Source organism: Antechinus flavipes, chromosome 2 (genome assembly GCF_016432865.1).
Source record: "Antechinus flavipes isolate AdamAnt ecotype Samford, QLD, Australia chromosome 2, AdamAnt_v2, whole genome shotgun sequence".
In the NCBI taxonomy this organism is placed as follows: domain Eukaryota; kingdom Metazoa; phylum Chordata; class Mammalia; order Dasyuromorphia; family Dasyuridae; genus Antechinus; species Antechinus flavipes.
In genome coordinates this window covers 610,564,211-610,591,495 of record NC_067399.1, presented here as the reverse complement: position 1 = coordinate 610,591,495, position 27,285 = coordinate 610,564,211, and the positions used below count along the sequence as shown (strand labels likewise).

General features: G+C 40.4%; 1 protein-coding gene across 2 annotated transcripts; it reads right to left on the bottom strand.

The window, feature by feature from the left end:
• Window positions 1–390: 390 nt before the first annotated feature.
• On the bottom strand, window positions 391–26,847 carry FFAR4 (free fatty acid receptor 4). 2 transcript variants are annotated; one of them, XM_051981674.1, is made up of 3 exons: window positions 26,154–26,847; window positions 6,271–6,399; window positions 391–1,748 (listed from the first exon to the last, which is right to left on the bottom strand). In XM_051981674.1, exons 1-3 carry the CDS (start codon window positions 26,745–26,747, stop codon window positions 1,356–1,358), a joined length of 1,116 nt encoding a protein of 371 aa, XP_051837634.1. In that variant the 5' UTR covers window positions 26,748–26,847; the 3' UTR covers window positions 391–1,355. The 2 variants fall into 2 exon arrangements, with proteins under 2 accessions (XP_051837634.1, XP_051837635.1); XM_051981675.1 differs by lacking the exon at window positions 6,271–6,399.
• Window positions 26,848–27,285: the final 438 nt, after the last annotated feature.

Genomic DNA, 27,285 nt, shown 5'->3' with positions numbered 1-27,285 from the left:
GATATTCTATCTTTGACCAGTGGTGGCTCTCATGCCTTCTGCACTAAGATCAAGACTGGACCAGAATAAAGAATCTAGACTCTATTCTTGACTACTCTCGTGGTGATTATTCTGCTGAGACCGAGGCTAGTCCCAAGGCTCTCCAGAAAGCTAGCCCTGACATTACAAAAATCATCCAAGAATACTGAGGGGCCCACAAATGAGAAATACACCCAGTGATGATTTATGGTCATCACTGGTGCCATTTAACCTGCTTTCTGAAAGGAAGAACTGCCTGGGACAATCTGGAAGTATGGAAATTTTAATTTCTATACCATACCATTCTAAAAAAACACTAGTTAATTGTCTTCATGTAGATACCTCCAGATCACAAAAGAAAATGCATCAAACTTTTCACAAAACAGTTTTAATTTATATTCAACTACATTTCCCCAAAAATATTCCAATCTTTTTGTCATAAAATTTCATACCCACAATGACTGCAGGTCTTATTTCATTAGAAGTCTTTTATAAAGGAGAATCAATTAGAAAAATTCCTGGGGGACAGAGGAAGGGTGGGACCAAGGTGACATCATGGTGACTGCATCTGTCTTCTCAACTGTCAGCAAATTACAAATACCTATGGATGCCTAAGATCCAGTTGTACCTTATGTCTAGAACTTGGCTTTCTGGAGGCAACCACTAGTAAACAAAATCTAGTCATTTTACAGGCTGTCAATCCATATTCTCTGCCCTCCCTTTCCCTGAGTGCTGAATTTTGCATTAAAGTTAATTAAAATTCATAGAAAGTTTTGAAAAAACCAAAAACACCCTGAGATAATCACTGGATTGGGGGGAAAGTGGAAGAATGGTTGTCATGGAGAACTATGATATCCAGGGAAAGAATGGTTTTAGTTGGGTCTGAATTCAAGACTACTGAAGTGCATTACAAACTTGGTACAGCCAGGAAGCTATATCTTATTGAATTTAAAGTTGATAAAAATTGAAGAAATTATGCATTAATTAGATAGTTATACATAAATCACATTTTGGAAAACAATCTTATTTTTAGTGCTCCAGGCAAATCACAAGTTAAGGGGAAAATGTGATGGACCTTTTTGTTGAGCAAAAAAATATCTGTTATGGTGAATAAGCACCTACCCTCATTTAAGCATTTCTGTTAAAAAGAAAAAATCAACTTCCGTATAGCAAAATGTCTTAAAGGAGGGCACATCTGTAATGAGGGTCCTAGAATTCACTACCGCATGGAAAACCTTACCTAATGCACTCTCAGCCCCCAAACTAAGCCCACACTGGTGTAAACTACAGTCCCACAATATGCACATGGGTTAAAAAACCCACAACCAGTGAACTCATCAGCCTGTGACCACAGACAAGTCATTTCTTCTCACTGAAGTGTCCGTAGCCATGTTGTTCTTCTCAGGCAGCACAGAGCAGGAGAAAAGGACCCTCCACCACTCCTTCTGAAAGTGGGAGGCACTGTACAGAATGGGGTTGACTGCAGAGTTGGCAAATGTAAACACTACGATCCAGAAGAACAGGGATGGCCATATCACCAGGTCCTGCTGGAAGTTCTGGATCAAGATCAAGAAAACAGTGATGATGATGGGACTCCACATGATGAAAAATGAGACCATGAGCACGAGGAGAGTCCGGAACAGTTTGTAATCTTGTTGGGAGACCCGTATGTGGCGGTCTTCCGAATAGGCCAGATTGACGTTCAACCTTTTTCTGGAAGCTTTTGTAATCTGTAACATTAAAAACAAGGTGTCAGGGGATGTTGAGTAACATCTGAGTTCTTTTTACATTAAGGAATAGCCCCAAAGAACTGGCCTCTGAAAATCCTCTTGCCTATGACTGAGAAACATGACTTTCTTGAAGAGATCTAGGAGACTTACAACAGCCTGAAGAACTTAAAATGTCACTGTGGAATGTTTAACAAAATAAATAAACGTACACTACAACACACATAATGTTAATTTATGGTTTTTTAATTCAGGGCTTTTAAAACTCTTTCCTTTTCACACAAAAAATTTTTACACGCTGCCAGGAATATAAGTATGGACAATAAGTATAAGAAATCAACCATTTATTGAGAATAAATCATTACTGAATGACCCCCACATTCAGTTATGAGATCCCTGGAATTGCAAACCACAGTTTAAGAAACTGGATCAAGTCACCAAGCAGGACTGGCAGGGATCAGTTTCTCTCTGAGCCTGGCACACTTGTTTTACATCATAAATTAGTGATTCTGTTTATAGTGAAAGGGAAAGAGAAGAAAGGAAAAAGATGAGAAAAAAAGGGAAGAAAAGGAAAGGAAAGGAAGGAGTTCAAATTAGTAATAGGACATAGGGTTGAGTTAGTGAAAAAGAAAAAAGAAAGGTGAGATGGATCACTCAAGAAGAAAATCATCAGGTTATTTCAACTAAATAATATTTTAAATTGTATCAGAAGATTTCAAAACAGCATAGAAGAAAGGCAAGAATTCCACAATGGGAACTGAACTTGGGTTCAAATCCTGACTCCTCTATTAATTACCTTAAAATGTCACTGAGGAATGTTTAACAAAATAAATAAATGTATACTACTACACATATAATGTTAATTTATGGTTTTCTAAGTCAGGGCTTAGAACACTTATCAAGTCAATTAACCTGCCTAGGCCTTCTTAGCTGTAAAATGGGGAGTATTTGAGGCTAGAGTCCTTCAAAAGTACCTTCTACCTATGCTCTTGCAATGATCTGCAAAGTATATTACATCAGATCATTTCATGAGGTTTTCTCTCACCAAAAGCAAGGACAATAAAGGGGAAAAGGAAGGAATTCAGAGAATTCTGAATATCAACAGGTGGAAGTGGAATAAGCAGAATCAAAAGAATGGTACACAAGATTATAGCACTCTAAAGAAAATTGCTACTAAAGGAAACTGAATTAGGAGTCTCTAAAGAACTGATCATTTTTCAGAAGATAAGATCACAAAACAAAGCACCCTGCACTTTTAGCCCAGGGGCCAAAAAGAGAGATAGGAACAGAGATAGGAGAGAAACAGCTACAGAGAAAGAGAGATAAAGACAGAAACAAAGACATTGATGTAGAGACAAAGAGGTAGAGAGAAAGAAATAAAGAATACAGAGAAAATGAAAAAGAGACACACACAGAGAAAGAGAGGAGAAGGGAAAAAGAGAGGGAGGGAGAGAAATATCAACAACACCAGTTTGCTATTTATTCTCATATCCCTTGAGGTCTTAATAATGATGATAGCTCTTATTCATATAGAGTTCTATGGTTACAAAATACTTTAACATATCCTAATTCAACCACCTAACCATTCTAATGCATGACTAAGGCAAGAAAGAACTCACTATTTGACAAAAATTGCTGGGAAAATTGGACTTTCATGATTTACAGATAAGGGATGTGAGGCTATTAGAGACTTTACTTATTTCATAAACCTATTAATCAGCATGCTCTAAACCCTCTCTCTTCTATATATCATGGTATCTCCTAGTAGAATTAACTAGGCCAGGACTGCTGGGTTTTTTTTGTTGTTGTTGTTGTTGTTTTTTTTTTTTTTAAATAAAGCTTTTATTTTCAAAACACATACATGGATAGTTTTCACATTCACCCTTGCAAAACTTTGTGTTCCAAATTTTTTTTTCGCCCTCCTTTCTCCCCACTCTCTCCCCTAGATGGCAAGTAATCCAATATATGTTAAACATGTGCAATTCTTTTATACATATTTCCACAATTATCATGCTGCACAACAAAAATCAGATCAAAAAGGAAAAAAAATGAGAAAGAAAACAAAATGCAAGCAAACAACAAAATGAAAATACTATGTTGTGACCATTCAGTTTCCATAGTCCTCTTTCTGGATGCAGATGGCTTCTTCATCACAAGTTTATTGGAATTCACCTAAATCACCTCATTGTTGAAAGGAGCCATGTCCATCAAGTTGATTATCATATAATCTTGTTGCCATGTATAATGTTCTCTTGGTTCTACTCACTTTACTTAGCATCAGTTCACGTAAGTCTCTCCAAGCCTCTCTGAAATCATCCTGCTTATCATTTCTTTTTTTTTTTTAAATAATTTTTTATTGATAGAACACATGCCAGGGTAATTTTTACAGTATTATCCCTTGCATTCATTTCTGTTCCGATTTTACCCCTCCCTCCCTCCACCCCTTCCCCGAGATGGCAAGAGTCCTTTACATGTTGAATGGGTTGCAGTATATCCTAGATACAATATATGTGTGCAGAACCAAACAGTTTTCTTGTTGCACAGGAGAATTGGATTCAGAAGGTATAAATAACCCGGGAGGAAAAACATAAATGCAAGCAGTTTATATTCATCTGCTTATCATTTCTTACAAAACAATAATATTCCATAGCATTCACATATCATAACTTATTCAGCCATTCTCCAATTGATGGGCATCCATTCAGTTTCCAGTTTCTAGCAACTACAAAGAGGGCTGTCACAAACATTTTTGCATACGTGGGTCCCTTTCCTTTCTTTAAGATCTCTTTGGGATATAAGCCCAGTTATTCCATAAATTTGAGTCAATTCTCTATATATTTTAGAAATGAGGTCTTTATCAGAGCCCTTGGATGTACAAATTTTTCCCAGTTTAGTGCTTCCCTTTTAATCTTGTCTGCATTGGTTTTGTTTATACAAAAAACTTTTTAACTTAATATAATCAAAATTATCCATTTTGCATTCCATAATGTACTCTAATTCTTTTTTGGCCATAAATTCCTTCCTTATCCACAGATCTAAGAGGTAGATTTGTTCTTCTAATTTGCTTATAGTATCACTCTTTATGTCTAAATCATGAACCCTTTTTGACTTTATCTATAGGATGTTAGGTGTGAGTCAATGCCTAGTCTCTGACATACTACTTTCCAATTTTCCTAGCAACTTTTGTCAAATAGTGAGTTCTTGGGTTTATCAAATGCTAGATTGCTATAGTCATTGACTAATTTGTCTTGTGAACCTAACCTATTCCACTGATCAACTGTTCTATTTCTTAGCCAATACCAAATGGTTTTGATGACAGCTGCTTTATAATATGAAGTATGTAGACAAGGCCTTCTTAAACTTTTTCTCACTCATGATCCTTTTTTGTCTGAGAAATTTTTACTCAGCTCTGGATATATAGGCACATAAAATAGTTATAAAAACCAAACATTTACTGAAAACAAATTATAATTTCATGACTCTCACATTCAGTTATGCAATCCACAGTTTAAGAAGTTTTGAACTAGACTACAAGGGCTACTAAGTTGCCTAATGCTACTAGCAATCAGGTATAATAAATGTCACAGTGACTGGATCTGAATATGGATTGATTAACATGGTACAGCCTATCATAATACCCCACTTGGAATACCCTGAATTGAAATGTTTTTCACACATTTGATGGGTTTGAACGTGGAAAAGGGAATACTTGTCCTGCTTAAAACTAGGATCAACAGGTAGAAGTTCCAGGGAGGTAGATTTTGGCATTAGATGGGAAAATTTGCCACCAATGAAATCCATCCAAAAGTATACATAAGGGCTGCCTTAAATGTGATAGGCACAACATCTCTTTAGGAAAGCTGGGCTAGTTCTTTAAAGTGGCAAGGAGGCAAGTTTGCTTCCTGGGGTATAAAAGGCCCAAGTTGGAGGAAGCTAGAATAAGAAACTTTCTCTTATTATCCTTGTGGGATATCCTTATGGGAATGTTTTCCTGGTTTTTTGTTCAGTTGATACTGCAAGGAAAGCTAAGTATTATTTTAATTTTGTATTTTAAAAAAGTGTGTTCTTTTAATTTTATTTGGTAAAGAATTGGTTTTTCTAGTCCACAAGTGCTTATTAAAGCACATTTTAAAATTCTGAACTTGAGTTTTTGGACTAAATCTAATTTTAGCTTGATCCTGAAGACCAAGTTGCAAGTTCTCCATTTACAAAGGTCTTTAGGTGGAGACCGATGACCATTTGTAAGGGATGATGCATGTGGAGGGAATTCTTATGCAGGGAGACTCAGAGCCAGCATGCTACAGTGGGAAGAGCCCAGGCCCTGGAGTGAAGGATTTAAAACCCCCACTCATGTTTTTTACCTGTGTGGTCTATGCTAGCCATTCATATTCCCTTCCAAAATTGTGGTTTTCTCATGTACAAAATGAAAAATCAGAGGCAGCCTTTCAACTCCTTTCTGATTCTCTGGTCCTGTGATCCTTATCTATTCCAAGAAATTGGTAATATATAAGAACAACAAACATACCTGTAAGATTTTGGAGTAACTTATCACAATAACCAATCCCGGCACGAAAAAGTTCAAAATCGCAAACAACACATCCCAAGAGATTTCTCCTTGGATGCTGGGCCAGACCAATGTACAAATCTGAACTTCCTATTGAGAAAGAACATGGAGAAATTTCTAGATTAACTTATTGCTCTTAACCCACTAAAAGGTGGTAATTTGCAAATATTTTCTTTCTGTTCTTTATAATATACAGTAAATCACATTGTGACAGGTCTAGAAAGGATCTCAGAGATCACAATGTCCTTTCCCCTCATTTCAAAGAAGGGAAAACAGAGGTTTAGGGAGAATCTATTCTCCCTAATAGAACCTGGTAGAATATGCACACTGATAATGTCTGTGAAATTTATTTAATACTTTTGGACAAAAGATTTAACTACATTCCTAGTAGTCCGAAAAAGCAGATATACCTGCTAGGGAAAGAAAGTCCAGACAGGAAATAGCTTTGTGAAGGAATGTGACTCTAAGAAGCAGAGAAGAGAGCTGGCTATGGATTTAAGACAGAATAGATTCTGTCAGTTATGAGTTGAGCTGAAGAGATCAGATGATCAATCTACTCAGCAGAGACAGGATACCTTGTAGGAATCATATGAGGACATCACAAGAGGAGAAAGCTCATTGATTCTTACACTCCCTAAGCCATGAGTTGCTTTGGCAGTATGTATTTCCCAAGTGTGTTCCTTACATATTTATGTGTGCAACGATAAATGTGTTACAAGTATACGTTGGTATTCACTCTCCCCACTGATGCACCATGAATTTGTGGGAGAATGTGCCCCAGATTTATAGGTGGCAAGAGGGAACATTTTGTAGCTGTTCTTATTAAGCCATCTCCATAAACGCCTTGGCTTTGAGCTAATTGTGTCTATGAACTGACTGTTAAAGGAAGAAAACTGGTAGGGGTTCATAAGCTATAATAGAAGGCTAGAAGGCTAGATCAAAAAATCCTTGTAGGAGTAGTCATCCCTTTTGACCCAATCTGAAACATGCAAGTACCTAGAGTTGGGGAAGTATCCCCCAAAAGACTACTTTATAAAACACTTCCAATTCTACGCTACCACAAAAATTAATCAATCCTGCCCCAACAGAAGTTGTTATATAAAAGATAAATGATCACTTCTTGGGAATATTGTTGAGAAGATTATGACCTCTGAGTTCCATTAATTCTGAAGTTGGATTTTCTGAATGAGAGAAGCAGGAGTTTTCTGGGTTAAAAAAAATATCATTGGGCTAGAACAATGGGCTGAATCTAACAAGGTAAAAGCTAATAAGAATAAATGAAAGATCTAGATGTCAAGTTCAACAAATCAATTGAACAAATATAGTGTGGCATGTGGGAAGAACCTGTTTCAACAGGAATTGGGAATAGAGACAAGAAGTGGGAGTATTATGTGATCTGCATGCCCTGTGAGTCAACAGGATGATGGCTTCCTGAAAAAAAAAAATCAATATAACTTTAGACTCCAATGATAGAGAAGGTAATATGCCCGGGAAAAGAAAGATACTTTCTGTGAGAAATACCAAAAAGTTGGGTTTCCACAGTGTTATAAGTTTTGAGGTAGTGTGGGACCACGGACCAAGAGGTTTTCAGAATGTGAGAGGTTAAGGAAGATTAGTCTTCACAGAACAATTAAATGATCAATAAAAGTCTTAAGCAAACAAGAAATTGGGGGGCTAGGAAAGCACAGGGGGATTCAGCAAATCAGAAAGGGTCTTGTGGTTTCAAGAAAACCACAAACAAGATAATAGCCTATCAAGCCCAAACTAGTTGGGGTCAGTGATGGGACTTGACCAAATCACTACTGTGCCTGCTTAATAGGCTAATTGAATATTAAACAACACACTCCAGAGGAGGACTTTCCCACCATTTTTGAACATGAGATATATTGGGGGGAGGGACATGTTTTATACATATTATGGGGAAACATGTAGTGGACATATCAGAAAGACTGTAACATGGAAGAAAGGGACCAATCCATTCTCTGGAGGGAAAGGCTGCTTCACACTAGCAAATATATCTTCTGTACTCAATGCTCCCTCTTCCCCAAGAGAAGTCCGCTTTTGGCCAGAAACATTAAGATGATTCCTTAAGATTATTCTTTAATAAATTTTCCTTGATATTTCATTTTCAGTGAAAAGAGTGTTATTTTTTCTTTTTTTCCTCCCCTGAGGCAATTGGGGTTAAGTGACTTGCCCAGGGTCACATAACTAGGAAGTGTTAAATGTCGAGGCCAGATTTGAACTCAGGTCCTCCTGACTTCAGGGTTGGTGCTCTAACCACTGTACCACCTAGCTGCCTCAAGAGTATTATTTCTAACAATTCTGGAGCCCAACGTGGGGCTTCACTCGCAGACCTCAGGCGGAGTAGAATAAGACTCCTTGGGAAGAGCACTCCTGTTGATTTCAATAGTCCTGAAGGTCAAATCCTGTTCCTTTCAAACTTGGGACTTCAAACTATAAGCCTTGAGGTGGCCTGAGGAATCTTAGGGGAGCCAGCCAGCAGAAAACATAAATCAAACAAAGTCAAACAAAGGAAAGAAACACCTTTGTTGGCCAGGGACATTCCTTTCTAGTGGAAGGCTGAAGTGGGCAGCTTTGGGCTGCGCTGGCCTTGTAGAAACCATCTAGCAGAAATCCACGCAGAAGTCTCCAGCTAGCTCTAAAACTTGCTGGATTTGCAGATGGGAATAATGGGTTCTGGGCCTAGGGAAAGGGGAGTAATCCACGGGAAGGGATTAGGAGGACATTCCCAGGAGTAGGGGCAAGGAGGAGAAGAGCCACTCTGTGCTAAATAGAAGGAAAAAAGAATTTAAAAGCAGTTTGTGTTTGTTTTGTGTGTGTGTGAGAGAGACAGCCTGTGGTTTTGTCTTCTCTGTGTGTGATTTATAAAGGAAAAAGATCTGGCCATATTTAAAAGCATTTGTTTTGTACAAAATTGGATTTATGCAAATAGTTTTTAGCTAGAGAGAGGAAGGATTAGTTCTGAGAAAGGGAAAATTTTTAACTACTTCATCAAAAAGAAAAGAAAAAAAAAAAAACCTGACACATTTCTGTGGACATGAGACTGGCCAATTTGTATCTGCAGAAATAGTTAAGGTTATAGAACTATTAAAACATTTCAGCAGATTCTGGAGTTTATGTGACTAATCATTAAGTTGCTTGGCACTGTCTCTCAGTCTGCTCACTGGAGTTTGTCTACTATATTTTTAAGTAGACCTAATTTACATGACAAAGCCTCCAGAGAGCCAGAACTAGTGACTTATCAGAAAAAAAAAACAAAAACAAAAATTCCCTCTCTAAGAGAGGCTGGTGAAATCTATCCTAGCTAAGCTGACATCCCTCCCTGTCTATATATTTTTTTGGATTTTTGTACTGGTGCCCCAACATCTTCTACATGGCCCCCCTCTTTGGCATTTCTGGTCTGGAGGGTGGACCAGTCACTGTGCCACAGACCTGCAGCTAGACACCTGGGTCCAAATTTCTCCTATCCTCTCCCCCAGGGTCTTAAAGTCCTCCAATTTCTTAAAGCCCTGTTAGCGAACTTGAAAGAACTGTTTTTTACTATCTTAAATTTGGGGACTGTGTTTGGGGACATGAAAAAACATGTTTATTCTGGTATAAGATTTTAGATTTATGATTTTAGAAATATGTGTGCACTTATATTGAAGTATTGCTAGAAATTTAAATCTGTATTTGATTTGAAGTTTAAAAAATTGAGTACTGAAACAAAATTCTCTGGTTATTAATCTAAAAAGGTCACATATTTGTGTTTCCTAATTAGATGAAATATATTTAAGCTACCATGTTATTCTCTAAATTTTATATTGGGTAATTTGTAAAAATTGTATGGGCTATGCTATAATATTTTGTCAGCCTTGCTAGATATGTGGTATAAATTTTGTGAAATTTGGTCCAAAGTTATTTAGGATATTAATCTTAAGGTTTGTCTTACCTTCTCCTTTTAACACAAAAATAAAAGCAAGAAAATTTGGCATATAGGGATATGCATAATTGCAGAACAAAATGTACCTAAATATGGATTGGTAGAGACTAATAATTCTGATAATGAAACAACTATTTGGGGTGGAAATAAATAAAGTACTGTCACATTTTATTTGTCCCAGAAGAAATTTAATTTAATTCTTAAATAAGATCTAGAGATAAAAATGGTATAGGAATGATTGGCTGTTAGACTATATTTGGTAAGTACTGAAACCTATAAAGATATTAGACCAGAAGTTTGGGTAGGAGAAGGGAATCATGGGGGGGATGAAGGTTGATCCAATGGAAATTAAAGAATTCTCAGGCTGTTAGCCTGTGTTAGTATCCTATCCTGATGGAGGGAAGGAAAGGGCCACAAATGGTTATCGATCAACTATCAGAGGAAGAGCCAGAACAATTAGAATGGTTAAAAGAGAAGGAAAATATTTCAACAGACAAAAGTAGGTTCTGGTTATAGCCTCAGTATTGGCCTTGCCTACCCTTAACAAACCTTTCCATCCGTTTTTTACTATAGATAAAGGAACTGCTTTGGGGGTTTTAACTTCATTGTGGGCTAGAGAAAGGTAACCTGTTGCTTTCTTATCTGAAGTACTTATCCCAACTGCTCTCCAGGGTAGCTTGAGTGTATACAAGTAGTAGCCGCAACTACCTTGTGGGTAGCAGAAAGCTCAAAATTGACTTTTGAGGAACCATTGATAGTAAGTACCCCACATCAAGTTAGGATCATCCTAAACCAAAAGGCAGGTTGTTGGCTGACTGATTCAAGAATCTTAAAATATGAACCATTATTTCTGGGAAAAGATGACTTGGTTTTAAGCACTGAGAACTGTATCAATGCAGCCACCTTCCCACAGAAAAGTGAATCAAGTCAGGTAGAATCTGAACACGGTTGTCTGAATGTAATAGACTTCCAAACCAAAGTTAGATCGGGTGTGAGCAATATTAGAGGAGAATGATTGTTTATAGATGGCTGTCCATTAGTGTCTGAGGAAAGAGAAGGAATGGTTATGCAATCATAAATGGGAAAGATTGGTCAGTCCAAAGGTCTGGATCCCTGCCAAAGAACTGGTCAGCACAGACATGTGAACTCCGTGCTCTAAGTCAGGCCCTTAAGAAACTGAGTGGGAAAGAAGGAACTCTATATGCCTGTGGGGTAGTCCATACTTTTGGAAACATTTGAGAGGAATGGGGCCTCATAAATAGTAAAGGAAAGAATTTGGTCCATGGTGAACTAATCAAACAAATGTTAGAAAATTTGCTATTGCCATCAAAAATTGGGGTGATACACAAATAGTGGTGGTCACCAGAAAGAAAGCTCACTGGAAGTGAGGGGAAATAGACTTGCAGATGAGGAAGCAAGGCAAGCTGGTATAAGTGACAGAGGAAACCCCGTGTTAGTCTTAATGCTTCAAGGGATCATCCCAAAGTGATCCCTATCTTTAATCAAAGGGAAACAGAAGAGTTGTCTAAATTAGGCATTACTAAGGATGATGGGTACTCCCAAAATGTTAAGCAAAGGGATAACAAGAGAATTGATGGGAATTCTCCATAGGGGGAGTCATTGGGGAACCCAGGCACTGTGGGATATGATTCTTAAACAGTTTGAGTATATGGGATTTATACAGTAGCAAAACAAATCCCAGAAAGATGTGCAATATGGCAGAAGGTTAACAAAAAGATCATGAGGAAACGAAGTGGGGAAGGGAAATCTTGCTAAAACACTTCCAAAGAATTCAGGTGGAACTGAAAATGCCACTAATCAGGAAACATTTACTGGTAATTGTAGATCACTTAACTGGGTGGGTGGAAGCCTAACTCTGAGCTTAGCCACAGCAGCTAGGGTCAACAAAGTCCTCCTAGAACAGATCATTCCTCGGTTTCAGTTACTGGAAAGGATTGACTTGGACAATAGAACCCATTTTACTGCTAGGGTATTACAGGATGTCATGATGTGTTTAGAATTAAATGGGAATTCCATAGCCCTTGGCACCCACCTTCCCCAGGAAGAGCCAATAAATCAAACTTTGAAACAACGGATCATTAAACTGGGCATTGAAACAAGATTACCTTGGATGAGATATTTGCCACTAGTATTTCTCAGTCAGAATGTACCTTGGGCAGGATATTGGATTATCCCCCTTTGAAATGCGGTATGGAATCCTTAGGGGGAGAGGGGGAGAAAGAGAGGTCCCATCAAAAGGGGTCCACTTAAGAACATTCTAGGATGAATTTCTTGCTGTTATTAATGTAGGATTGTAAATACTTCTTTAGGATATATGATTCTTGAGAACTAAATTTATCTAAAGCTTTGATTGATGAGACTTGCTATTTGAGATAAATCTCTTGGGACTATAGCTGATATTGTTTAGAGTTGTGAATTCAGATATGATTGTCTAACAAAGTCATCAAGTCAGTAATCCACCATATGAGAAGAATGTGCCACAATCTACTCAGAGGAATGTAATCTTGAACTGTTACAGGTGGAGATTAATATCTGGGCAAAAGTTGGGAAGACAACTTTGGCCTCTGCTTAAGATAGGATCCTTCTGACTCAGTTTCCCAGGGGTGTTCCTTTCAATCAAAACCCATCAGATTATTCCTGAGTGGCTATAAGGTGGAATTGTTACTGTATAATTGGCTGTCAACTGTAAAACAGAGCTTAGGATGCTTTATCCTATCATGTATGTGTTCTGAGACAGAGTTCTGAAGGACCAGTTTTTCATTATTAATTATGTCACAGCTTTTTCCTCTTATGACAAGCTTCTTTAATCAGAGTAAATGATCAATAGAAATCATGAGTACAATACAAGTATGTAAGATCTTATAGTTTTCAATCTGAAAAATATGGTCATTATATCATAAATAAGTAGGTAAATGAATATTTGGCCTAGTCAATCTATATGTTGATAGATGCATAAATCTCTATGAAATAAGGTCCTTAAAGGTTTACCCTTTAAGATGATTCCGCTCTATGCACCTTTCCAGCTTGAAGTAGTCAGGATTCCTTTAGAAGACTGAGATCTCCATCTCTTGTCCCTAGAATTCCATCATCCCAAAAGACAGAAGGGGAATGATGGGCTCAAGCTGAGTATCTATTCAGAACCATGTACCTAATTAAGGATTGTGGAACATATTATTGTTTTATCTTCTTGTTTGGGCCAAGTTTATTGTATTCTTTTGTTAGTCTTATTCCTTTCAGGTGTTAGGATTCTTACAAGGTACTAAGACAGTGGAATTGATAGAAACAATAATTATCTAATTTAGCATGGTTCAGTATGACTGATTTCATCCTAAAAGGAGATGTTACATGTAAAGGGCTGAAACTCTTGAGTTGATGCTCTGAGGTCTGACAACTGAGCACTTAAGGCTAACTACTGATTGGACAATATTCTATTAGCATATGCTTGGAAAATGGCCCTTCCCACTATCCTGTGCTGGTTCAAATCTTTTGGTGTATACAGAGAATTGTGGGAAGGATTAGGGAGTGGAGTAAGACAAGCCAGAGTTACTTGGGCGGTGGAGGTGGAAAAGGAAGGTCTCGGAGATCCTGTGTCCATTCCCTTCACGTCTACCCCTAAAGACCAAGAATAAAAACCAAGGACTTTTGCTTATCCTGACTCTGGCTGATTCTAAGATATCTAGGATGCTAACTCGGCCTTCATATTTGGTGCCCAAAGTGTGGACCAAGGACCCTAATTTCATTGAAGAAGTCCCTGGTGACCAGGAAATAGAGTGAGTATTTTAATAGACAAACAAGGAACTTACTTTGTTAAGGGCTAAACTAGTAACTTTTTATAGCTGAAATGGGGCAGATATTAGGAAAAGATTCTCCCCCGTCTCCAGCCCCAGCCCCAGCCCCAGCCCTACCCCCACCCCCATCCCCACCCCAACAGGTGCTATAAAAAAACATATTTAAGTTGATCCAGGGACAAGGCTTAATTGTAACTTGGGAGCAGATGGCTAGACTCTTGGGTATATTAGAATGCATGTCCCCTTAGTTCTTAAAGGAAGAAGATATAGGGTCAGATAATTGGAAACTAGTAGGAGATCAACTATGTGAATACTACAATTATAAAGGTCCTGGTTCAATTTCCAAGGAAACATTCTATATATACAACATGATACAATTGGCCTTAAAGAAGCCTGTTAATTTATAGAAAAAAGAAAAGTTTTAAGAACAACCAGATGAGGAAGTGTGAAGAAAAAGAGGAAGACAAAGAACAGATTAATAGCAATATCACCAGAGGGCATGAGGAGGTAAGTAAGGATGAAGGGCATGGTGAGGGGTGTGGTGATTCTCACTCTCACAAAGCAGCTTCAACCCCGCCTACAGAGCAGATTATTGACATGCCCCCATCAACTCCACTTTCCAGGATGGAGGAAGGAGGAGGGGTGGGAGGAGCAGTAATATCACCAGCACCTCCCCCGCAGCAATCACCCCTTCCCATGACTAGATTGCAAAAGGCAGTACTTAAAGCCGCAGAAGAAGGGCAGGATTTAGCTGATTTGAAAATAGGAATGTATCCTGTGATTCAACAATTTAATTCTTCAGGTCAAGAAAGTAGAAGATACACTCCTTTTGATATAGAAATCCTCAAAGAACTGAAAAAGGCTTGTACTCTTTATGTGGCTGCAGCATCTTATGTTAAGATGTTATTACAGAATTTAGCTTATGAAGTCTTAACTCCTAGGCACTGGAAATCTATAGCAAGGACATGCTTAGAACCTGGACAAAACTTGCTGTGGCTCTTTGAATATAGTGAGCTCTGTAGGATACAAGCCCAACTAAATAGTCAAAGTGTAGTTAATCCTCCAATCACCTGTGACCAACTAACAGGTGTAGGTTCTTATGCAGACATCACAGTACAGATTAATTATCCCATAGCAGCACATAAGCAAATTGCTGCTGATGCTATCAAAGCATGGGCTTTTCTCCCTGGTGAAAACGACAAGGATGAGGCCTTCACAAAAATTACACAAGGGCCTTTGCTGATTTTGTGGGACATTTTCAGACAGCTATCATATGAACTAATGGTGAAAATGCAGTAACAGACATTATGATAAGGCAATTTGCTAAAGAAAATGCTAATGAGGTTTGTAGAATTATACTAGTACTATGCAAGGATGCTCCTTTAGAGGAGATCATAAGACGCTGTGCCACAGTGGGCACAAATACCTTTTACAACCAGGCTATGATGCAGACTTCCCAACATGGGAAGATAGGGTCCCTTTTGGCAAGAGACTTCCAGAGAAACTTGTCAATGCTTTCAGTGTGGTAAAGTAGGGCATCTGAAAGCTCAGTGTTGGCATAGAGACAGAGCGAGAAAACAGGATGGAAGAACAAGACCCAAAACCCTATGTCCAAAATGCAACAGAGGCTTCCATTGGGCAGCAGAATGTAGACTGATTCAGGGAAACAGGATGAGGGACCCAACCTCAGGGCCCCAGGCAAAAAACACTTGGGGCATGATGGCAGCTGATGGTACACCCAGAGAATACCTAGAAGTCCAATACCCAGACATGACCAATTAGCCGGAAAGCCATCTGATGGGAGTGAGGAATTACACAATCAATCAGCTAAGAAGCAACCTGATGGGAGAAAGGGATTACAATTGGGGAGAATAGAGTTGTATGCAGCTGGAACACCTGAGATATCCCCTGGAGAAACACTGTTCCTCTCTAGCCTATGGATCCCTTGCCTCCAGGCACAGTAGGCTTGACCATTTCACCTCCTGAGAGTATGTACAAAACAGTGTCAATCCATACACTGATGCGGGAAACTGGGGAATATGTAGATAATATCCCAGTCACTAATACAGGTAGACAATGTGTGACTTATCAACTAGGAGAAGTAGTAGCATCAGGTTTACTAATATAGACTCCTAATAAGCAATCTGGTGATAGCTGCCCAGATTCTGACTCCAAACAACAAAATCCAGGAATATTCTGGACTGTAGCAGTTACAGCTGACTGACCTATGCTCACTATCTATATAAATGGCATACCTTTAGAAGGATTGGTAGATACTGGTACAGATTGTACAGCCATTAGAAGTTCCAGCTGGCCTAGTCACTGGCCAAAGCTTAAGGCATAGGAAGATAAATAGCAGCTGAAGTTAGTGCTTCCCTTTGAGATGGATATTTGAAGGTGAAACAGGAGTTTTTACTCCTTTTATAGTTGAAAAAATCCCCATCAATCTATGGGGAAGAGACATTTTACAACAATTAGGATTAAAAATAAGTACTTCGGTTTTTTAGGCAGGGCTGCTGTTGAAGGCTTGTCAATACTTTCACCTGTTCCTATCCAATGGAAAACTAATGCACCAGTGTGGATAGAACAGTGACCCTTAGGTAGTGATAAAATTCAGGCCTTATTAGATATAGTACAGGAGCACCTTGACCAAGGACACTTACAACCTTCTCTAAGTCCTTGGAATTCCCCAGTATTTGTTGTAAGAAAGATATCTGGAAAATACAGGATGTTGACTGATTTAAGAAAAGTAAATGAACAGATGGAAACTGTGGGAACTCTTCAGCCTGGACTTCCATCTCCCATTCAATTGCCTAGAGAATGGCCTCTTTGGGTTATAGACATTAAGGCTTGTTTCTATTCTATCCCTCTAGATATGGAGGATATGAAAAGATTTGCCTTTTCAGTGCCCAGCGTTAACTTAGCTGAACCCTATAAAAGAGATGAATGAACAGTTTTGCCACAGGGAATGAAAAACAGCCCTACTATATGTCAAATGTATGTTGCTGCTGCTCTTACTCCAGTAAGAAAAGCATTTCCAAAAGTAATGTTATTACATTACATGGATGATATATTGGGATATGCACCTGAGGAACAAATGTTAGAAGTATGTCTACAAAAGACCATGGAAACACTAAAGAACTACAAATTGCACATAGCTCCAGAAAAAAATTCAAAGACATGCTCCTTTTCAATATTTAGGATATGAAGTATACCTTAAGGTGCTCACAGTACAAAAACTTTCCTTAAGAACAGAGAAGCTAAACACCTTAAATGATTTTCAGAAATTGATAGGAGATAGCCAATGGATGCATACAGTGTTAGGCTTGACTACCTATTAGTTGCAACCATTATATGACATTTTAAGGGAAGACACTGCTTTAAATGCACCACACCAGCTTACAAAAGAAACTCAAAAGGCTTTGAGAGAAGTTGAACTGGCTTTATCCAATGTGGTTGAAAGAGTCACTCAAAAACCCTTGGAAATATCAGTTTTTGCTACACAAGAGGCACTCACAGCAGTCCTTCATCAAGGAGACAGTGTGATAGAGTGGGTGAACCTCCAGGCACAATAAGAACAAAGCCTTACTCCTTACCCAGTGCTTGTGGCTAGAATTTTATTAAAGGCCATTAAGCGAGCAGTACAATTATTGGGATAAGACCTGATAAGATATACACCTTTTATACTAATGTACAAATTAGTATATGTTGTGAAACCATCCCAGAGTGGCAAATTTTATTAGCCATAGCTCCAAATTTTACACAAATTTTACACCGTTAAAGATAACCAGACTATTACATAATTGGCAATGGATTCTTAAAGAAAAAGTTTCTAAAGTTTCTCTTAAAGGACCAACTATCTTTACCGATGCATCCAAACAATATTTGTGCTGTATACTCTCGTGACTTAAGTATAAAGAAAGTAGTCAGAAGTCCTTTCAGAATGAATTGTATGCAATCATTCTAGCTCTTATTTATTATCCAGGAGATATAAATAAAATATCTCATTCAGCCTATTCAGTAGGTGTGGTACATAGTCAGAAGTCCTTTCAGAATGAATTGTATGCAATCATTCTAGCTCTTATTTATTATCCAGGAGATATAAATAAAATATCTCATTCAGCCTATTCAGTAGGTGTGGTACAAAGAATTGCCACAGCCCAAATAAAATTTGTAGTCTCTAATATATATCAGCTCTTTAAGGAACTTCAAGAGCAAGTGAGCAAGCATCCAGATAAGATTTATATGTTGCATGTCCACTCTCATAATGAACTTCCAGGTCCTATTTTTGATGGTAATTCAAAGGCAGATAGTCTTCTAACCATGTTAGCCAATACTCCTTTATTTTAAGAAGCCCAAGTATGTCATTCTAAATATCATTAGGCTGCTTGAGCTTTATGTTTACAATTTGGAATAACAAGAGAGGAAGCTAGGAGCATAGTAAAAGCCTCTATGGCTTGCATTCCTTTCCATGCTCCTACACTGCCTCCAGGGAAGAACCCTCATGGTTTGAGACCCAATGAAATTTGGCAAATGGATGTGACCCATTATAAATCTTTTGGTCATGTGTCTTTTTATATATGGTGTGGTAGACACTTTTTTTCAGGATTCACTTTTGCAATACCAGCAGCAAAAGAGACAGCCAGAGTGGTCACTGAATTCCTTGTACCAGCATTTGCAATCATAGGTGTGCCAGAAGCAATAAAAACAGATGATGGACCTGCATATACTTCTTAACATTTTGCACACGTTTGTGCACAGTATAAGATTTTACACACCACTGGCATACCCTTTAATTCTCAAGGACAGGCAATAGTAGAGAGGAGAAACAGAGACATTAAGACACTCCTCCAAAAACAAAAGAAAGGGGAAGCCACAGGTAACCCTAGAGAACTTCTAAATCTAGCTCTTTATATTATTAACTTCTTGATTTTTGACAAAAATGCACTGGTTCCAACAGACAGGTTTATAATCCACCAGAAGGGCAGTGTCCAGTGAGAACAGCTCCACTATCTTTAGATAATCGCCAGGTAATGTGGAGAGATCAGAAAGTGGTGAATGGAAGGGACCAGATAGGTTAACTGCTTGGGAGAGAGGGTTTGCTTGTATCTCTACTGATGGAGAAGGAATCAGATGGGTGCCAATGAGCTGTATTCCCCTTGTCCATTGGAGAGAGACGGAGCAGACCCTTGAAACGAAGGAGAAGACCCAAGAAACATCAGGTGGTTCTGTTGCTGATTGTGCTCATCACTGAAAAAGCAATGCAGGTATGGCGATTGACTCATGGACATCAAAAATTGTTGGACTTCAAAACCTTCAGGAATCATTGGAATCCCTGAGACATGAAAAGATTGTTGTAGGACTTGAAAACCCTCAGGAATCACCGGATTCTCTGAGACATGATAAGACTGTTGTAGGACTTGAAAACCCTCAGGAATCACTGCATTCTCTGAGACGTGATATGACTGTTGTAGGACTTGAAAACCCTCAGGAATCATTGGACTTTCTGAGAAATGATAAGACTGTTGCAGGACTTCAAAATCTGCTGGAATCACTGGATTCCCTAACACATAAAAGGACTGTTGCAGGACTTCAAAAACCTGGGGGGATCACTGGATTCCCTGACATGTGAAGCAATGGACAATAGATTGGTTTTGGACTATCTCTTGGCTGCTGAAGAAGGCATGTGTGTGACTGTTGTTTACATACCCTCCTTCTAGGACTTCTGGCAAGCTTTTACAACACCAGGTTGATTCATATTGTTTGTTATATCACTACTTGCATGTACAATTCATGTTTGTTACACCACATCGAGCCTGCACTGAGGGGAGAGTCACTACTAATAGGCTGTGCGTTATTGCTATGTGCTTGTATAATACCTCCCATGCTGATGGATTTGTGCGTACCTGTTTCTAATAAGACCCTTCAGCCCAGAAACCTACTAGCAACCCCCACTTCCCTTTGGTGCTTTTCACCTCCCTTCTTGAGAAGTTAGGGAGGGTGTGATCACCTCCTTTTTGGGGTTCTCACCTCGCTGAGAAGTCAGGCAGGGCATGATCACCTGTGTTCTAAAACAAAAGAAAGCAGGAGATGTAAAGGGCTGAAACTCTTGAGTTGATGCACTGAGGTTGGACAACCGAGCACTTAAGGCTAACTACCGATAGGACAATATTATTATATGCTTGGAAAATGCCACTATCCTATGCTGGTTCAATCTTTTGGTGTATGCAGAGAATTGTGGGAAGGATTAGGGGGTGGAGTAAGACAAGCCAGAGTCACTTGGGCAGTAGAGGTGGAAAAGGAAGGTCTCAGAGATCCTGTGTCCATTCCCTTCACTTTTACTTCATAAAGACCAAGAATAAAGACCAAGGACTTTTGTTTATCCTAACTCTGGCTGATTCTAAGGTATCTAGGGTACTAACTCGGTCTTCACAGTTATGGGCCAGAACTTGAAACGAGGTACTAAGTGGAATTGAGGAGACAGTTGTTAAATCTAGTTTAGCATTGATTTAATCCTACAACAAACAATGATTTCCTAGTGATATAGTGATTGGTTTATACTCAGTGTGGGGCATATAAGGAGGAGCTGTCAGGGCCAGAAAGGACAAGCCCACTAGAAGCTCTCGGAAAGAGAGTCAGATTCATTCCATCTTCTACCTTTGTGCTGGCTGGAGGCAGAAGCTGGCAGAGGCAAAGGACTAGTGGCAAGAGCTCTTGGAACCAAGGAGAGAGATAGGGCCCTAAGAAAGCTAACCGGGTCCAAGGAAAGAAACAAGACTTAGAAAGAGACAATAAAGGATTTGGACTTTAACTACTGGATGCATTCAGTTACACTGAACTGAAATGAAGGCTGCCTCCAGAAGTACCCCAAGAAACCTGCTCCCAGAGAACATTACATTTTAGAGGAGAACATTACATTCAGATTACAAGTTTGTACTTTAAAGAGAAAAGTTAAATTAGAATGGTTACTTTTGAGGAAGATTAAAATATAGATGAGGAATGTAAGATGTTAAAAGGATTGAAGAAGGGGCAACAGAAAAGATGTGGAAACCAAATCCTTATTATTTTTTTTTTTTTGCTGAGGTAATTGGAGTTAAGTGACTTGCCCAGGGTCATACAACGAGGAAGTGATAAGTGTCTGGGACCAGATTTGAACTCAGGTCCTCCTGATTTCAGGGATGATGTTCTACCCACTACACCAACTAGCTGCCCCAACCAAATCCTTATTAAAAAGGAAATGGGGAGATTAGGAGAAATGCTGAAAAGTTGGGTTTCCACAGTGTTGCAAGCTTTGAGGTAATATGGGATTGGGATAGTGGGTACCACTGACCAAGAGGTTGTCAGAATGTGAAAGGTTAAGGAAGGTTAGGATTCATAGAACAATTAAATGATCAATAGAAGCCTTGAGCAAACAACAATTAGGAGGGGGGCTAGGAAGGCACAGGAATCAGTCTATCAGAAAGAGTATTCTCATTCTGAGAAAACCACAAACAAGATAACAGCCCATTCTGCCCAAACTAATTGGGGTCAATGATAGGTCTTGACCAAATCACTACTGTGCCTGCTTAATAGGCTAATTGAATGTTAAACAACACACTCCAGAGGAGGAGTTTTTCACCATTTTTGAACATGGGATGTATTGGGGGAGGGACATGTTTTATACATATTGAGGGGAAACATGTAGTGGGTGTATCAGAAAGACTGTAACATGGATGAAACATTCATTCTCTGGAGGGAGGGGCTGTGTCACTCTAGCAAGTATAAAAGTTTTCCCACTTCTGTGATGAGGGCCTCCTCTTCCCAAAGAGAAGGGGGACCCGCTTTTGGCCAAAAACCTTAAGGCGATTCCTTAAGATTCTTCTTTAATAAGTTTTCCTCAACATCTGATTTTCAGCATCAAGAGTGTTATTTCTAAGACCACCAATCCCTGTCTTAGAGCACATCTGAAAGATCTGTTTTCGGTTCTAGGCAAGACATGCTAAAATAGCCACATGGAATATAGGGAGGAAGGCACAGATATAGTAGACAGGATACTGTTCTTGGAGTCAGGAAGACTTGTCCTGGATACTTATGAGTTATACGGCCCCCGGCAAGTGACCCAACCCCTGTTAGGCTGTTTTTCCTCCTGTAAAACAGCATGATACTAAAGGCTACATGTGTCATATAAACTTGCATCAAAGGCATGTTATGTATATCAAATGAGATAATATGGTCAAAATACTTTGCAAACTATAATCTATCAATGTTAGTTATTCTCCACATGAAGGAATAGATTTTATTCTGTGTAGTTCTAAAGGTCAGAAATAGGACAACTGGGTGGACATATTTTATCTCTATCACAGTTAAGAACTTATTAATAATTTTAGAGTTGTGAAAAAATGAAATGGGTTCCCAATGACTGGAGGTGTCAGATCTGAGACTCCATTACCTATCAGGGATGCTTTTGAAAGGATTCCTACACCTGACAGGAGGTAGATTAGACTAAATGACCTATAAGGTCCAATGCCATTCTAAAACTTTTTTGTGAGTGTATGGCTTAACTTCCTCATTATTGGAAGTACATTTCGTATATTTAAAGTATAATTTTTAGTATTTATTTCGTACGTATTTAGTACTTGTTTACTCTGTTTCTCTAATTTTTACTAAAGAGAATAATAACAATATGTACACTAAATTTAGTATATATTTAGAGTATATTTAGTATACTAAAGCATATTTAGAGCAAAGATATGTGTTAGGTTTTTTTCCCCTTAAGTTTATTATGGCACATGTAAATTATTGACCCAATACTATACAGGTCAATTTAAGGGGAAAAAAAAAAAAACACAACAAGCTGGACATGTAGAGAGAACAAAGGGTTAATAGTCAGGAAACTTGGGTCTTAGGCTTGGCCCATAACTAACTTCTCTCTGACTCTATTTCCTCATCTGGAAAATTCAGGAGTTCTCTACCTGACTCTGCAAACTCTGTTTTTACAAGTTTAATAACTATATTTCAATATAACCAGTTTCTCTTGCAATCTCATGTATTTAATTTATGTCTTTAAAAATTGAATTTGAGAAAAGGTTCACCAGACTGCCAACAGGGATCATGACCCAGAAAACGTTTAAGAAACATCTGGTATAGATGATCTGTTAGGTCTGCTTTACTTAAGGGTTACTAAAATTTCTCTGTTTTTATTAAGGAGAATAACAATAATTCCTTCTGATATGGCCCTTTAAAGTTGATAAAGCCCTTTTTTCACAAATATCATGAGACCTATTGGAGGCCTGACTTTTGACCTACCACTGGACTTTGATGACTCAGAAAGAGTGAGGCTGACAACTTTTGGGCAACTTTGCCTCACTTTAATCCAATTCACCCACAAGTCAAGATGTCACCTGTTATGTCATCGGTCTCTTCAAAAATGAAAGAGAAACACATGAGACCCTTTTAGGCAGACGAGAAAGATGGCCATGATCTGCCCAGAGCTAACAGTGTCTGAGACAGATATTTGAATTCATGTCTTCCTGACTCCAAGCTCAGCACTCTACTTACAGAAGCACCTAGTTGCCTTAATAAAGTTCATTGGCAGGACTTGAACCCAGTTCTCTCAAAGTTGAGTACCTTATCTATTATGCTACCTTATGAATAAAGCGAATCTGAGAAAAATCACATGATTGAGAAGCAAAGTATGTTATAAGAAAGATAAGACTAGTTAATTCACCTTGAGACAGAGGAGGAAACTGAAGTCCAGAAGATGATATGTTTTACCCAGTCACTCACACAATACAAAATCCATGGCAGAGCTAGTTAGCTTCAATTCAGATCAGATAATGGACAGTTAGGAAGAACCTGGTGTAGGATTCCCATCTGCATCTTCCAAACAGTACCTTTCCTCACCACCTCACTGCTCCTTTTTTCTTCTTGTTTGATCATGAAAACAAAGGCAGGGATCCCTCTTTCCCTTCCCTACTTCCTTTAGACTATTCTCCTTTTCCCCAAATCCTCCTTCCTTTCCTTTGAAAGACAAAGAAAGGAGAGGTATAGAATGAGATGAATGTGTCCCAAAAGGAGGGAGATGTCTTGAGTCTGAGATACCAACTGGATACCCAGGAGCTGATGCTCAGCAGATGGCCAATCTTAGGAGAATTAAAAGACAAAGATTTAGGAGTCACCATGACACAGACTATAGGAATCCTGGCATTCAAATGCCCTTCTGATATATTTCTTAGCTGTGGGACGAACTGCTCTGGGCTTCAGGTTTTTCATCAGCAAAAATAACATCCAATAATTACTTGTCTTACCTCATCTTTAAGAGGCAAGGACTGTTTTAGGGTTTTACTTTTTATCTTTTCATTTCTAAAGCCTAATCACTGGGTAGAGTGGCTAGCCCATAGTAGTCTTTTAATAAATGCTTGCTGAATAGAATTGCAAACTTTAGAGTGCTATTTAAATGTCAGGTGTTAAAATTATCTTCACAGGGAAGGGGCAGGTGAGATCACCATGGCAGCAGCAGATGAGCTCACCCAAGGAGTGTGAAGAGGGAGAAAAAAGAAGAAGGGGGCTTGGGACATTTGATCTTTAAATCTATCCAAGCACAATGGTTTGTACACAATAGAGACATAATAAATATTTGCTGAATGAATGAAAATCTGCATTTACCCAGGAGATAAGGCTTACAAACATTTGTCTAAAGTTAAAAGTCCAAAAAAAAAATGCCTCAAATGCCTTATCATTTTAAGAACTATTCTTAAAGAGCACACCCCAAAGAGGTAATTGTAATCCTAAACAGCACTTTTATTTCCTTAATACATTGGGGTGGGTGTAGGGAGCCTCAGAAGAAGGAAGCTCAAAAAATCACAGAAAAAAAGCACGAAATTAAGCATTTTATGAATCCATTTGATTTATCAATCAAAGGGGTACCGAAAATAATAGCTAGAATCTACAAAGTTGCTTTGAGGCTAAGAAAGTGCTTTTTACCTGTTAACTCCCCTGATTTAGAGGTCAGCCACGTAAATATCAATATGTAATTACAAGTGCCAGGCTCCAGACATTTCAGCCATATGTGGGGGAGGCCAAGATAAAACATACCAGAAATAGAGGGGGGTCTTAATTGTGAATTCAGGGACTTTTGGGGGAGAAGGGGAAAAGGGATCATCATATCTACCACGAAAAAAAAAATTAAAAATATTTCTTAGTTCCATTTCATATTTCCAGAAATTCAGACTCACTCTTAACTTGATCTGTTGTTAGAAATGGAACCCGCAAATAAGTGCATTGAGTTCGAAACTAGTTTAGATTGAGGTTCTCAATCTGGGCTCTATAAACAATGTTTTAATAATTGTATTTCAATATAATTGATTCCCTTTCACGCCTTTATTTTTTGTTTTGTGCACATGATCGTGAGAAGGGATTCATACATTTCACTGGATTGCCAAAGAGAGTCGGTAACAGAGAAAGTTTAGGGCTCTTGGTTTGGCTGAACACTCCATCAGCCCCCCTAAATCACTGGGACAGCCTTGCCAGCAGGTGTGTCCCTAAGTTCCTGATTCTCTCATCTATTTGCACAGGGCTCTGAACCTTCGCTGGCCCCGGGCAGGCAAGAATAGGGGACCAGACCATTCCCTCCACAAATGTTGACCTAGTAATAAGGACCAGGAAGACTGCAGCGGGAGCCTGGGCGCAGGATGGAAAGCGTGAACCTACAGGGGTCCTGCTCTGCCGATGGGCTCTGCCCCCAAAAGTGAGGGTGCTACCGTGTGCCGCGCGGTTCCCTCAAGAATCAGGAAGAAAAGGGGGGGCCTCTGGGGGAGAAGCCGAGCATAGGGGAGGGGGGCGAGACAGAGGGTCTGGGCGCGCTGAAACACCCAAGGCTGAGCGGGTCGCCTCGCTCGCCGCCTCGATTACACAAGAGAACGCGAGCGCGCAGAGGTGACCCGTTGCGAGCCACCCTCACGCAGGTGACATTCCAGAGGCAGGCTTCGCCCGTACGGGATCCGTGCACTGAAGCGGCCCTTCTGGGAGTCCGGGGCGGACCGCGCGGGCTGCAGCCCTGCCTCCCCGGACCCTCCTCGGCGGCCCCGGGGCGCAGCGGCGGCGGCGCGGCTCACCTGGCTGTGGCCGTCGAGCTGCAGGCGGCGCACGCTGAAGAAGATGCCGAGCGGCAGCGAGGACACGGCCGCGTAGAGCCAGATGGCAGCCAGCAGCGCGGCGCGGACGCGGGGCCCGGGGCCCTGCGCGCTGTGCTGCATCCGCACGATGCACACCATGCGCTCCAGGCTCACGGCGGCCAGAGACAGGATGGTGACGCTGCCGCTCAGGCTCATCACGTAGACGAGCAGATGGCAGGCGAGGTCGCCCAGCAGCCACTCCTGCGTCCAGCGCACGGCCAGCACCGGCGGGATGGCCGTGATGAAGAGCAGGTCGGCGCTGAAGAGGTTGAGCACCAGGCAGGCGGTGGTGCCCCGGCGCCGCTGCCGTGCCAGCAGCTGGATGGCGCACACATTGCCCACCAGGGACGCCGTGAAGATCAGGGCCAGCGCGACCGTCTCCACGACGCTCAGGGCCAGGCGCTGGTCCCCCTTGAACTCCGAGAAGAAAGGGAAGAAGGTCCGGTTAACCCCGTGCGGGCTCCGCGGCAAGGGAGGGGGCGGCGCCCCCCGAGCCGTCCCGGACCCCGCGGGGCTATCCAGGAGCTGCAGCATTGCGCCCCGGGCCGCCTGCCGGCCCGAGACGTTTGCCTGCGCGGGCTGCAATCATCTGGCAGGCTGAACCTGGCAGGAAAGAGGAAGGAGGCGGTTCTGACATCTCCCCTCCTGCCCCCTCCCAGGATCCAGGCGCTTTACTGCTCCCCGTGGGCCCGGGAACGAGGAAGTGACTGATGGGGGAGGGCTGGATACTCTCGGCCTGGGCGGGGAGCCGGCGCCAGCTTCCCAGCTGTGGGAGTGTTGGTGCCCGGGCGCAAGGGGCGGGGGATGCCCCTCCGAGCCCCACGGGCTTCCACGCCCCTGACCAGCCTCCCTTTTGGAAAGGCCTGGCTGGGCTGAGCCCTTCTGAGGTCCCTCCCCTCCCGAAGAGAGCCCTCCTGCTGTAGCCCAATTTCTGCCCCTGTGGGATAAAGTACACTAGTGGCTTCTGGCTTTGCACCGCTCCGGGGGCAGTTTGGGGGACCGAGGTTCAAATTCCACTTCGGATATTTACAGGCTGCGTGACCGGTGGGTGGAGGGAGCAAGTCTCTCAACC

What these genes read in the sequence shown, in the direction of transcription:
- FFAR4 (XM_051981674.1), bottom strand. Translation starts at nt 26,747, where the DNA reads ATGCTGCAGCTCCTGGATAGCCCCGCGGGGTCCGGGACGGCTCGGGGG. An exon ending in AGCTCGACGGCCACAGCCAG is followed by an intron (nt 6,400 to 26,153) that starts GTGAGCCGCGCC and finishes CTTTCTCAATAG; the next exon opens with GAAGTTCAGATTTGTACATT. An exon ending in GTTACTCCAAAATCTTACAG is followed by an intron (nt 1,749 to 6,270) that starts GTATGTTTGTTG and finishes TTAATGTTACAG; the next exon opens with ATTACAAAAGCTTCCAGAAA.